At 34.5% G+C, this 14770-nt stretch overlaps 1 protein-coding gene across 7 annotated transcripts in view; it reads left to right on the plus strand.

The window, feature by feature from the left end:
• The window catches only part of MINDY3 (MINDY lysine 48 deubiquitinase 3), a 73996-nt gene that overhangs the window by 8771 nt on the left and 50455 nt on the right, over positions 1-14770 (plus strand). For 3 of the 7 annotated variants that reach the window (XR_002772470.1, XM_003786790.2, XM_023511335.1), the window contains exons 2-6: positions 2392-2471; positions 6375-6435; positions 8529-8702; positions 11881-11932; positions 12858-12972. Coding sequence is in view for 6 of the 7 variants with exons in the window: in XM_003786790.2 (XP_003786838.1) it covers positions 2392-2471; positions 6375-6435; positions 8529-8702; positions 11881-11932; positions 12858-12972 (482 nt within the window). In the remaining variant the exon portion in view is untranslated. Of the gene's footprint in view, positions 1-2391; positions 2472-6374; positions 6436-8528; positions 8703-11880; positions 11933-12610; positions 12615-12857; positions 12973-14770 lie in introns of those variants that run through there. The other 4 variants (XM_023511337.1, XM_023511336.1, XM_023511339.1 and 1 more) reach the window with 4 other exon arrangements.

Raw genomic sequence — 14770 nt, forward strand, 5'->3', positions numbered from 1 at the left:
TTTTTTTTTTTTAAACTCAAGCCCTTCCATGCACAAAAACGATTCTTTTTTTTTCCCTTCTGCCAAACCTATTGAGTAATACAGTTGTCTGTCTGTTACCCCAGGGGCTTTGGTTTGAGGACCACCTGCTGATTCCAAGCCTCAGATATTGTGATGCTAAAGTCCCTAACAAAAAGGGAACGGTATTTGCAGATAACCTACACACATCCTCTGTGTAGGAAAGTCATCTCCAGGTTACCTGCGATACCAAATGTGATGTAAATGCTGGGTTGTTTACTGTGTTATTTACTGCGTTATTTAGGGAAAAATGACAAGGAAGGAAATCCAGACCCAACTATTTTTTTCCCTGTATATTTTCTGCCCGCAACTGGTTGAATCCACAAATGCAGAACTCACAGGTACAGGGGGCCAACTGTACACTGCTTTTTCTTTTTCTATCTGAATTATACTTTAATGCTTTAAAATTTGGCTACTCTCCTCAGCATTCTAATTTTTTTTTTTTTTTATTTTCCTAGTATTGGCGATGACATACTTAATCCAGTGTTTTAACTTAGGTCTTTATTCAGCAGCCTTTGCAGCAGTTGACTGTTCTTTGCTTCTGATTTTGCCTTTCTAGGACCTCAGTTAATCTATTTCTCTCTTAACCTTCCTACTCTTTGTCTGTCTACTTAATGCTTCCTACTTCATTGTTTTTGTTCTGCATGCTTTAACTCAGTCAAGGTGTTGTGTTTAGGATGATTCAAATTGCTATCTCTTAGCCTCACTCCTGCCCTAAGCACCAGACCAGCATCTCCCACTTCTATATGTTATCTCACATTTTTGAAACTGACCTTGACATTCCTAGAAACAAACACCCGCCATTATCTTCTCTGCCAAAGCTTCAAGGAGCAAGCATTACTTGAGCGATAGCTGTGTCACCTACTGTGGGAAAACAGTGGTCAGTAAAATAGGCACCTTACCTAAGGCAAGGCAGAGAGTCAACAAGTAGACAGTAATTACATACAGAGCATCATAAAGGCTAGTTGTGCTGTGGGATGATAGGGAGAGGCCACTTAGAATAGCTCTCTGATGAGTTAATACCTAACCTGAGTACTGAGGAATCCAAAGGATTTAGTTGGATGAAGAGAGGAGGAGAAAGAGGGCTTGATACTGTCAGAGCAGCCGGCATCCAAGCCCCACAGGGAGACCTAAAGTCACTGTGGATAATGGCGAGAGTGAACTGAGGGTCATTTAGATTGACAGACATATATTGTCTTTTAGGTCATCAAACAGAGTTTTGGTTTTATTCTAATTGCAGTGAAATGTTTTAAGCAGGCTGTGACAAAATCTGATTTCCATTTCTAAAATACTCTTCTGGCGACTCTTGAAAGAGATGCAAGTTGGGAAGGAGGAAGGGAGGTCTGGTTGGAAATGCTTAATAGCATTCCAGGTGAGACCTGAGGGTGGTTTGAACTGTAAGGTGGACAAGAGGTGGGGTAGAGATGGAGGCAGAGCCTTGAACCAAGGGGACTTGGTCTTAGGGTGAAACTTTAGGTTACCCTAAAGGGTAAGTCAGAGTTGTTCCAAGAAATGGTTGGCAAGTGTCGTAGGCAGAAGGACCATGATGTGCAAAGAGTAAGAAAGCAGAGGGAAAATGGGATATTCGTAGGGCCTGAAGGAAGCTCAGCGTGCGTGGGGTCTGAAGAGGGAGAGTGACAAAGGATGAAGCAGATCTAGGTGGAATCCAGATTATTCAGGACTGAAGTCTGGCACTCCACGCTGGGCTGAATTTGAGAATTGCTTGGTTGTAACTAGTATGGAAATCCTAGGTGTAAATGAGATTACCCAGGGAGGCTGTATAGAATAAAAAGAGCACAGATCCTAAAGCCTAGACCAGGACTCTCCTGTCTCCTGGGTCAGGACCCTCTCAAGAACATCGCCTGGCTGTTGTCATTGTTGGTTTATAGTATCTAAATTAAGATGGAGACGATATCAGCACATTTACCATGTATGATATTTAATTTTTAGCTTATAGAATTTGACTCAGAGATTGAAATGATACTATATGGAAAGAGTCCTCAAAATTGTTTGAATCCAGTTGATGAGAACAAATTGATTTAATTAAAAGTCAGATTTAGCATGCTTTCACTGCACTTTATCTCCTTTGAGGGGTCCCTGGGCACAAAATTGTGCTTGTGTGTGTACACACTTCTGTGCATGGGAGGGGGCATAGGTTCCATAGTATTTTTTAAAAGTTTTCTTGATTTCCTCCAAACTTAACATCCATGGAACGTGATAGCTTGCAGGTATTTTGCTATTGCCATAGTGATCTTTCTCAAAGCAAAGTATATGAGAAATTCTTTTAGCTACTACTTGAATTAGATTTGTAATCTCTACTACTTTCAATTTTAGGATTTGTGTTCAGTGAATCGGAGGGATCTGCATTAGAACAGTTTGAAGGTGGCCCCTGTGCCGTGATCGCACCTGTCCAGGTAACATGGGCTCCTTTACCCACTCCTCAGAAGGGACGTGTTGAAACTGTTCATACTTTTTGTTTTCTGATGTCTGTACTTTATACGTCCATAATCGTGAAACATGATCAGTTAACTCGTAACTTTTGCTCCTGCAAATTGCTATAAATACCAAAATAAAAATGAATTTAGAACACTGAGCTGCACAACAGTAGCCTTTGGACATTCTCTATTTCCAAGGAAAAATATTAGGTGTTCCCTGACTTCCCGAAAATTAGGAATTACTGATCTTAACATCTTCTCTAATACAAAGATCTTATTAAGTAGTGACATTTTATGCTCGCTCTAGGTACAATCGTAGTGATTTTGAATTGTTTCATTTGTTCTGTCTATAAAAATTATTTTCTAAAATGTTGACGAGTTAATATTTTCATGGCCTAGAACTTTAAAATTTAAAAAAATAAGGTGGCATTTATACTATTTTAGGCAGTAGCTTTGGCCTTTTTAGATAAAAATGGTAGCAACGTATTTCAAACAGAATTTCAAAAATCAAAGATTTTCTTTTTGCATAAAAGATAGGGTTTATCTGAGTGCCTTTTCTTTATGTGTTACATTGTTTGAATTTCAGAGGCTAATTTGCTATAAACTATTACATTGCTAAAGCCAAGAATTAAATTTTCAATTTACTGTAAGGCTGACAATGTCCGTGAATGACAGTAACTTTAAAACTGTTATAAAGGATTAGCTGTAATTCATTTTTGTTTGGTCATGTTTTGAAAATACATATTTAATGTGATATTTATTATTTATCGGGCATAAAGAATGCATTCCTGAACTATCAGCTGCAGAGTAAATTTGTCTCTCAAACCTTATGCTCCATACATTTACATTATTCAAGATGTTTTCTCTAAAGGAATAAAACCTCCTTTCGTGGTTGATTACAAAACGTATTCTTTGTAGGTCATTATTTTATTTCTGTAAAAAGTAAAGTTGATCTTTTTTTGGCGAACTTTTTTTTTAGTGGACTTATTTTTGAACGTGAAAAATTTGAATGTCTGAATCTTGCCTTGGAGTTATAAAATATAAAGACTGAAATTTAACTATAAATTAGTAAGTACTGTAATTGTACTGAGTAACAGAGGCAAATTTTGATTACCAGTAGGAACAATGTCTGAATTTGAAAATTCTTGGTTCTGTATATCTGTACATTAGATTCTATAAAGATGCCACTCTTGTCAGTAGTAGTAGAGTTTTTATTAAAGTTCTATAAATGTAGTGAATTGCAGGGTATACCATTGGAGCTTCCTATTTTCTAAAATACAGTATGTTTCAAAAATAATTGTTCAAAAATAGTCACTTTTTTAAGTAGGGTGATTGCTGTGTATTAATAATAAAGGACAATTGTAATGCTCAAAATCCTGAACATACCCTTATGTACTTTTGAGGTAGTAATTTAGTTTGAGTCACATACAAAAATCAGCATACTGTACCCCATAAATGTACACAGTTATGATTTAATAAAAATATTTTTTAATAATAAGAGAAATTTTTATCTTAATACTTCACTTTAAAAGTCAACACTAAGTTAATAGTGATGAGAGAAATGAGTAAGTCTGGGCAGTAACACTTTTTTAATCTATAAAAATTAGAACATGACGCTATGCCAGAAAAAGTCACAATGGAACCATACAGATGATATAATCGCAGACCTGGTAACATACAACATGAAATAAAGTGAGGTTTCATAAATGCCATCAATATGACTGGTAATCTATGGAGGAAATGAAGTCTTATATATAATATGTATTCTTGGAATAATATTTAACTATGGGAAAACTAAATATTAATGGATTCTCAACCCTCTTAGAAAAACGATGACTTCCAAAGTCAAAAATATTGGCAGTGAATATTGAGCAGCAAAGAGATATTCTCCATGTTATAAATGTACTTGAGCAAATTACTTAGAAAAACACTAAGACTCCAGTGGGGAAATGGGCGTAAGTATACAATCAGAACAGGTGAATTATACTCTACAGCACAAAAATATGAAATGCCCAATTTCATTATACATTTTACATTATAATTGGAACTATAATCATGCAGATTCTTTGATGCATTAATTGTACTTCCATGACTCTTTAAAGAAATAATCCTTAATATGGAAAAAGTTGCATTTAACAAGATGCTCATATATTTAAAGTAGCAAAAAATGCAAAATAGTATAAAAAATGCATAATCGTATAATTTAAACTTGAAATAATAGTTAAGTAAATTTTGGTAAATAACTTGACAAGTAGTGATTAAGAATTATGGTCATAAAAAAATATGGCTATGTATTCTGTTGAAAAAGGGAAAAACTGGGCAGGGTGCAGTGGCTCACTCCTGTAAACCCAGCACTTTGGGAGGCTGTGCCAGGTGCATTGCCTGAGCTCACAGGTTGGAGATCAGCCTGAGCAAGAGCAAGACACAGTCTCTAAAACTAGCTGAGAATTGTGGTGGGTGCCTGTAGTCCCAGCTACTTGGGAGGCTGAGGCAAGAGAATCTCTTGAGCCCAAGAGTTTGAGGTTGCTGTGAGCTGTGATGCCACAGCGCTGTACTGAGTGGGACAACAGGAGACTCCTGTCTCAAAAAGAAAAAAAGAGAGAAACAGAGATCATAAGCACATGCCCATTATTATGCCTTTTACTTGTTATAAAGTTAAAAATAGACGTAGAATAAGGACCTTAAGGAAATACATCAAAATATTAAACCGTGGTTGTATTAGTTGTGAAATAGTGGATGACACCACCTTACTTCCAAAATGTTGTACCTAGTTATACTGCTCCATTTTATGGTGTTTATTTTGGAGAAGAATCAGAAGCATTTAATTATTTTATCTATAGATTATATTTCTATGTAAATACAATAGAATATTACTTACTGGTTAAAAAGTATGGAGCTCTTAACTTCCTTGTTTAACTCAAAAACGTTTTCAGTTGACTGCTTATTAGGGCCAAGTACCGTGCTAAGCACAATCCATAGATTGTCTCATATTCTCCTCTCTGTAACTTTGTGGAGTTTGTACTGTTATTTTTAGTTAGTCATAGTGGAACTAAGATTCCAAAGTAGGCTTGTCTGAATAAAAGCAGTGTTCTTAATTTATCATAAAGGCATTCCACTTCATCTGTACTCTAATGCTTTCAAACATACGTGAGTGAGAATATCACAGTAAACTGTTTTTCTTGGATCTGCCTTTGAGATTCAGATGAAATGGGTGGAGCCCAAGAATCTAAATTTCAAACCAACAAGTCAGGTTACTAGGACGAAAGTATCATTGAACTACAGTTTGCGAAGGAGACACTTCTCACTGTCCTACACTGACCTGCTTTCTGTGAAATCACCAATGTAATATGCAGATGACCGACTTAAAGGAAAGTTTATATATCATTGTCTTTCTTTTGAATCCTATAGCTTTTTGAGTTAAACCAGGAAGTTAAGCGCTGCTGATAATAAATCGATGACCCTAATGGTGTTATTCTTGTGTCACAGATGAGAGCTAAGAGAACAGAACCACTTTTGTATTTCTATTTCTTTTACCCCAAGGAAGCTAAGAGAAAGATTTGTTCCTGTTCGCTAGGGTTTTCATTTTGTGAATGGAGCAGTGAGTTTCTCTGATTTCCAGTTATGTGTCTATTCGGTCAGTTCTTCTCCTTGTCAGAAAATATATATTGTGGGAGAAGAATTGTATGAATGTAGAATCAGGTTTGTTACTATATTCTAAGTAAATAATTATACACACAGTTCACGTTGCATTTGAAAGGAAGCCGTTTAAAGTTTTTGTAGAATTATGCAAAGGATGGGAAGGTACAAATTAGTTTTTCCCATCTTAAAGAATGATTTATGTTTATAGTGCATTTTACTAATTATTGTTTTAATTGTATAAAGGCATTTCTTTTGAAGAAGCTCCTGTTTTCTTCTGAGAAGTCATCTTGGCGGGATTGTTCAGGTATGACAACTGCCTTTTAAAATTTTCACTGTAGTTAAAGAACATCTGCATGGCATTCATTGGCAGTAGTTTAATTAAAATTATCTGTCCAAGCTGAGCATGGTGGCACACATCTGCAGTCCCAGCTACTAGGGAGGCTGAGGTGGGAGGGTCATTTGAGCCCAGGAGTTTGAGACTGCCGTGAGCTATGATTGCATCAATGAACTCCAGCCTGAATGATAAGAGCAGGACCTCACCTGTAAAAAATAAAATTAATAAAAAAAATCTTTTTAAGAGAATAAAGAATCAATGGATCCCCCCCCCCCGGCTTCTGTTTAAAATATTTCAGAATGCTTCATACACTGTAACTCTAAATTTTAAAATATCTATTTCCGAATTTGGCTTCTCTCGAAGAGATTTAATAATTCAGGATAATATAACAAAGGGAAAAACCTTTGGCCACTTGCTAAAAAGTGGTGCATTTCCCGGAACTGTTAGATGATAGCATACCATAAAGAATAATCATGTGTGCTTCCCTTTTTTAGTTAGCTCTGAGTAAGCACTCAGGATTATTATAGTTGGTGTGGGATACAAGCTATCATTTTAAAAACTGGGAATTATGATATATCCTATCCTATTCTAGAAGTCAGAATACATTGCTTTGGAATATAAGCCCTCATTTTAAAAACTGGGAATTATAATATATCCTACCCTATTTTAGAAGTCACTGTGAAGTTCACATGAAATTAAGTAAAGGAAACATTTGGATTCTACTTGACAGCTTACAAAGATTTTTCCTTAGATAATTTCATGTGAACTTCACAATGACTTCTAGAATAGGGTAAAATATAATAATTCACAGTTTTTAAAGTGAGGACATAATAGTTTATATTCCAAACCATGACCATAGACCCTACTAATGATTTTAAATATAAGAGCTAAGGTATCTGCCATATTTTTTAATGGATAGGTGAAATGCAAAATAAATTTTAGTACAGAAGAAACTATTCAAGAGATACTATTATTAGCATGAACTTTCTATTAATAAAATGTATAACAGTTCTTACATAGAATTACATTTACTTTGATAAAGTTTGTAAGGAGTTGTCATAAATGTCCTAAGTGCTGTGGTGATAAAGTGAATGGCACTGTCCTCAGAGAACCGCTAATCCATTAGGAGAAACAGAAACCACCTTGTATTAGAAAGTTTTGTGAAGAACGCGTGCTCGTCTTACCCCTTCATTAGAAAGTTTCAGAAAGTGGTACTTCTTGACACTAATCTTGTTGGAGAAGCAGAGGGCAGCTACGTAGTTCAGGAAGAGATGATCTGAGCATTTGTGCCATTTGCTATAAAATTCTAATGTCCAGAGCTCTACATGGGTCATTACAAAAGTTTTGAGATACACAAAAATCCAGAAATGTAAAATCCATGCAGACAGAAACAAATGGAACCCTCCCAGCATCACCGATAAGCCAAGCCAAGTTGAAATGTGTAAAAGTAAATCAGAAAGGACGCTGTCAGCTGTGGTTCTTGGAAGTGAAATAATGGACCACAGAACAGTCTGTCTCAAAATTTTCGTACTGACCCACCTATTATGCAGCATAAACACTATGGTCTCTGCTAATGTAATGCATTGTATTATTATATATGCTGACATTGTGTTATTTCATGATTCTTATCACTGTGGAACAGAGTGATCAAAGACATTAGGTCAATTTAGAAGAGGGGGAAAAAATTAGAGGTCTCAGCTGGCCTTTCCATTATTCTCAGTTCTGCAGTAAAGGAACCATCAGTGGCCTAAATGCTGTCTTTGCAGCTTAAGAAGAGGACGATCAGTGTCAGGGTATTCCAAGTAGCATCTTTTTTCTCATAATGCTTAATACTGAATTTTTTCCAGGGTTTCTTTTCTAACTGATGGCTTTATTTAAAGTGGTGGTATTTTAATCCACAAGCACGTTTTTTCTAAAATATAATTTAAAATGTGTTTAGATTTTTTTCTCATTCTTAACATGTTTGATTTTTATCAAATTAACACATTCTAATTATTTTTATTCATGACAGGATTTTTTTTTTCAGAGAAATCCATTATAACTTATACTTTGGTTATTTTTAGAGGAAGAGCAGAAGGAACTCCTTTGTCATACCTTATGTGCTGTTTTAGAAAGTGCTTGTTGTGACAACTCTGGATCCTACTGCTTGGTTTCATGGTTAAGAGGAAAGACAACTGAGGAAGCTGCTAGTATTTCTGGGAGTCCTGCAGAGTCTAGTTGCCAAGTGGAACAGTCTTGTAAGATACATTTTTATTTCCTGAAGTATTTTCTTATAACTTTGTTTTAATCAAACTATTGAAAAATTTGAAGAAAAACTATTTTAAATTTTCATGATACATCTTTTTTCTAGCTTAAGCTTAATTACCGAGCCTTAATTGCCTTTAATTTTTTTATTTCCCTTTTAATTATTTTAATGACTAGGAGATTTTTTTACAAAGAAAAAGAAACGTATCTCTTAAGCTTTTAAAATTGTTGTCGTTCTGCTTGATAATCTCTTTGGAGCTTTAGAACTCTGATTTAGAAAGTTGAAAGAACATATTTTTGTATACTTTAGTTTCAGACACAGTAATATTTTCTTTGGTATAGAAGAAAGATTTTTTTACCATGAGAACAATTCCAAAATTTATCTTTAGTTGCTTCCTCGAGCAAAAATGGGGACATTTTCCTTTACTACCTATTCCTTGCTTTTCCTCCTAAGCTTTTTCTATATTTATTTTAAGGTAGCTTTAATGATGCCTGAGGTTTTTCATGTTTTGTGTGAAGATTTTGGCCTTTAAAATAAGTAATAGTTATTCTCATTATTCATTAAAGTTGTATGTTCTGTGGTCTTTAAACTTTGAAAATTCTTTTGTAATGCAACTAAAAACCACCAGAGTCAACTAGTGAAATGGAGACAGCTGCTGGTATGGAAGCTAGATAAAGTTACTTTTCTGGTTTGCTTTTCAGAAGTAATCTTGCTAGTTGGTGGTTTTTGTAATTGGTAATCCCAAATGCTTGTATTAAGTGACTTATTCCATCTACAACACATTCCATTAACTGTCATCTCTACAGAAATTGTTTTTGAAGAAATTACACACCTGATTTCGAGAAAGTACATTTCGAGAAAGTACATTGCTTGTGATTGGATGCATTTTACTTTCTATATGGAATTATCTATGGATAAGGCACTGTTGCCTCCTGGGCTAAAATGTCCCTGTGTTGTCAGTGTCTTTTTTCTCCTGCCTCTTAAACCTGGCAATTTGAATAGCAGTACATTTGCAAGGAATACTTTTTGAAATTTAAACAGTTGAATGATGTTTCCTTTTTAGACCTATCAAACAGAATTTAACATATTTTTAGGACTTGATAATGACGTTTGAAGTGGAAAATATTCACAAGGATGATAGTGCAAAACGTCATTAAAACAGGCTTTAAAATATTTTCCAGGTTTTACTGGTTTGCATGTAAGCATTCTTAATAGTTTTAATTAGGACATGAACATTTAGAGAGAGGAATAGTTGAACTATTTTATAGGTGTGTTAAGGAATATATACCTAAAGCCAGTCCTCTATATTAACATGCAAGCTCTTTTTATTTTTTATTAGTATCACAATACTAATACAAAGTACACTGTGTGTTGGCTAAAGAATATGCTGTACGTCTCTGTCCTGATAGGTGACATTGCCTCATAATGCATTAAGTTTGATACTGCAGTACATAACTTAGACGAGCATATTACATGGAATTTCTCTCCAAACAATATGTTTTAATAATTTTCCTGTTTAGTTTGTATTTCATTTTTAAAGTTGACATGAAATAAAACCACGTGTTAGCTCTTTTTAATATTGTGTACATTTGAAGACTCTTGTTAACTGAAAATTTGAGAATTTAACTTAGATTTAACTTAGAATGAACTTATTAAACATTTTATTCTATATAACAATGTATCTTACCTGTTCTTCCCTTTATTCCCAGCTATGTTCTTTTCCTTGTGTTTTATATTTTTCCACCATCCCTGCCTGCTAAGCTTTTTATTTTGCTTGCCTCTTTTCTCTCAATTATTATCTTGATGTCCCCTTTAGTAGTTTCCCCAGTAAAATTGCTAGATAATCAACAGTACAGAACAGTTCATACAGCTTAGAAAAGATTAGGCAGAATTTATTTTTAGCTTGAAATTTTAAATGTGAAGCATTTTCCCCGCTTGTTAATACGGCCTTCCGTACAAACATCAACTTCATTGGCTTGTGTGGTGTGTATAGTTCGGCTTGTTGGTAATGCACACTTGTTTGCAAAGTGAATACTCGGGTTCAATTTCAGTTTGTTTCCTACATAAACCAAAAGAGATTTAAATTCATTCATGTGGATGTCTAAAGATTTTAAAAAGTAATTTGAAACCCTTGAAGATTGGGCTTTGAAAAGCTAGCATAGTGTGACATTTTAAATTATAAATATTTTTAATTTTGAATTTATCATGAATCAATTTCCTTAACTCATTAGTGAAAATTTATATTTGAAAGTGCTAAAATTTGTTATAAAGTGTATGTGAAATTGTTCACGTGTAACAAGTTAAAGTAGGCATTTTGATTCACAATTCATATGTGATATCTTTAAAGACTTGATCTTCTTGGAGCCAAGACTCTCTGGCTTCAGGTTTCCACTCTGTTCTATAATGTGCGCTCTTGGGAGTATTTTTTTCTCTGGGCCTCAATTTCTTTCCATTTATGTGAAATAGAGTTAAAGGGGTGGTTTTGAACATTGGATGAAGTAAGACTTATATAGCATTTTGTAAAGGGTCCAGTACTTAGTGTTCACTAAATATTATCTTTGATTGAAATTCTTTCCTTGATTCCTTTTGATTTTTTAAATTGACTATAGTAAATTGTACTATATTAATAAACAATCTAAGTTACTGAAAATTTCTTAACAGTTACACCAATAAATGAGGAAACAAACTTAAAACTGTCATTGAACCTGTGTAGTTTCAAAGTGTTATGCCTATTTATAAACATTTGATAATTAAGCATTAAATCTAAAGATTTTAAGTTATAAAGAAGAGGATTATGATGATTTCACTAGATCTATAAACCGAAAGCTTATTTCAAAGTGCAAGACACATTATAATGATGTGTGACGTACTGATTATGAATAATTCTTACATTTTATAAACTATCCTAACATAAGTGAATTGAAAAATGTTTTATTATTGAATCACCCTTGGACATTCTCAGTATCATATCCATTTTAGTTGTAATGTTGGTAATTAAGATGTTGCAACATAAATTTGTATTGTCGTAAAGTTGAACATAAACTGAGAATTATAAGGGAGTAAGGAAATAGGGAAGGTTTTGATTGCTTGAAAGTATTTACAGCCTGCTGTGTGTATCTTGTGTCATTTATTTGCCATGTGTAGTGCTGAAAAGTGTCTTTTATGTATAGCTGCCTTGGCTGTCGAAGAGCTTGGCTTTGAGCGATTTCATGCATTAATTCAGTAAGTAACATCGGAACATTTAAAATACTTACCTTGTGGACACATTGCCATTTAAAGTCTGTTCATACTATGGAAAGGTTCCTAAGTTTTGTACAGTACTGCGCTACTTAAACATTAATTTTGAATCCATGGCTTGAAGATTCATTTGCCTTCAAATTAAAAAAAAAAAGAATAATTTGTAAATGTATACTTAAATTATTCTTATTCCTAATTAACTACTCAAATACACTTTAAAAAAAAAACATTTAAAGCTTTTTCATTATCACAGTAAAAAAAAAAAAAAAAATCATTTTCTTTTAATGTTTCTCTGTCCCGAATGGATATAAAAATTTGTACTGGGCTAAATGTTAGAATTTTTACTTGCTGAAAATCCTTTCTGTGATTTTTTTTTTTAATGGAGTGCTTAAATTTTCATTAAAGCATTGAAATTTTTCATTACAAAATAAAAGGTAAGGATGGCTATGTTGATAGACTTATAGGTGGCATTTGGTTTGAAATTTAACATTAAATTTTTTTTTAAAGAAGCCACAAATGTCTAACTTAGCCTTTAGCATTCAGAAATTTGTGAAATAATTCCCAGGCTTTAAAAAAAATGAAGTTTTCTTTGTTCTTAATCCCTCTTACAAGAGGGCTGCTCTATTCTTAAAATAAATTTATATTATTCAAGAATTTATTAATGTCAGTTTACTTAAGAGATGAAGAGGTTCCCTGCTAAGTAGGCATTCTATCTTAGTGATATAAGTTATATACAGTGGTAGTTGTTAGAAATCTGTTTTGCTTTTAATGGCTAAATTTGCATTTGAAATTTTGAGAAACTTATAAAGGTTTCCTGTTTGTATGTTTTATAAGAAAGCAGAAAAAATTTCCCATTTATATGTAGTCGATCTCATCATAATACCAATGCATGATTCTTTTTTTCCCTTAGAAAAAGATCATTCAGAAGTTTATCAGAATTAAAAGATGCCGTCTTGGACCAATATTCAATGTGGGGAAACAAATTTGGAGTATTACTTTTTCTATATTCTGTGCTACTGACAAAGGTTTGTTTAAGATGCTGCTTCTGACTTTTATTAGCTTAGTTTAGTGCTGTTTTTCCTGCTTTGATGAGTAATTTTATGCCTCATGCTGTTTCTGAATCTCAGAATAAGGATCTTTTATGGTGATAATAAGAAATTAACTTGTTTCCTCTCCAGTGACTCACTTATTACTTACACACTTTCAAACTTGCTTTCACCTCTGTTCTTCTGGACTACAGAGGTTGTCAGTAATGCTTTAATTATGAAATATTGTTCTTCTGAAGTTTATGTCCTTTGATCCTAGTACTGTCTAGTACTGGGCTCCTTTACCCCTTCTAGAAGCACCTCTGTGTCCCCAACCCCTTTCTTGATTTTTCTGATAAATCCCTATGCTAGTTTTCCTCCTATAATGTCTCATGATTCTTTTGTTTTACTTTCTTTGATAGCTTAGTTTCCTCTTTGACCTGTTATCTCCTTTTCTTTTCTCTCCCCCTCTAATTTTGTATATCTCAGAAGTTTTATTGCCTGGGTCCTTTATGCCTTTTCTTTTATAGATATTCCATTCTCTCAGCTTAGCTTTATGGGGCTGATGGCAGTATATACACTTCCAGACCTAACCTTTCCCCCAAAAGTCGATCTCGTATCTTTACTAATCTCTTAGTCTCAGTTCATATCCTGCTACATCTACCACATCTAAAAACAAACTTCCCTCACTTGGCAAATGTTTATTGAACACTGACTTTATGCTAGAGTTTGTACTTGTAATATAAAATGCACTTTTTTAAATGGTTTCCATTTATTGTTTGTAAAAAAAAAAAAGAGAGAGAGAAAAGCTATAGTAAATCCATTATGGCAGTGTTTTTTTGTTTGTTTGTTTTGTTTGGTGTTTTGTCTCTACATTACAAGCATGGTGAGGAAGTAGAAGGTGTGCCTGAGTTTACTGGTGGAACCAGGGAAATAGGGGCCATTTGATGTAAGGACTTGAAGCAAAAGTGAAAGTTTTCTCTATGGAAAAGCATAGGGAAATTGTCTAAGCAGTGGGCACAGCAAGTATGAAAGCGTAAGAGACTGGGGACGTGACGCAGGTTTGGGGAGCTGTGTAAAGCAGTGCAGCATAATACACTTGGTGGGCAGTTGCGGGAGAGGGGACAAGGCACTTACCTAAAGCAAGCTCAGAATAGTTCCTTCACACTGCGCACAACTCAGAACCCTCGAGACTTCATCTGCTCAAAATTAGAACACAGTAAAAGTGTTAAACAAGGGAATAGCAAGATCTTTTTGTTGATAAGATGCTTTAAATTGGGATAAGAGTTGCGATGGAGGGAGGTAGTATATGGAATATAAGACCAAAGTCAAGAAAACTGAAAAGTGGGTATCAAAATAGGTGAAACCGAAACTAATAAGTGACGGGGGAATGAAAGAGAAGGGGAACATATTTAGATGAGTAAACAGTGAGAGAAATAAATCTAAACAGATAAGAAAAAGGACCCAAAGTAGGTGGTAGTTATGCAGAGGTTGGCAGTAGCAATAATGGTGGTATCTGAAGATGAGAGGACTTTTGTGAGCCCCTGACAGTTGATTATTTCCCCGGGTTTTGATGCCCGAAACATTTGATACCTCCTTTGTCTCTTACTCTTTTCCGCCAGTGTATTACCACGCTGGTCGTTCTTCCTTGGCTGTGATACTCTGTCCCTCCCTAGTGAGTTGTCATTTGTCTGCTCTGTGTTGTCATTCACAATGATGACAAGTGCCAGATTCCATCCTTTTTTGCTTCCCTCTACAATATTTAGGCAGTAATTTAACATTGTGATTGTTGATTAAA

Source organism: Otolemur garnettii, unplaced genomic scaffold (genome assembly GCF_000181295.1).
Source record: "Otolemur garnettii isolate 467f Iridium unplaced genomic scaffold, OtoGar3 scaffold00019, whole genome shotgun sequence".
Lineage (NCBI taxonomy): Eukaryota > Metazoa > Chordata > Mammalia > Primates > Galagidae > Otolemur > Otolemur garnettii.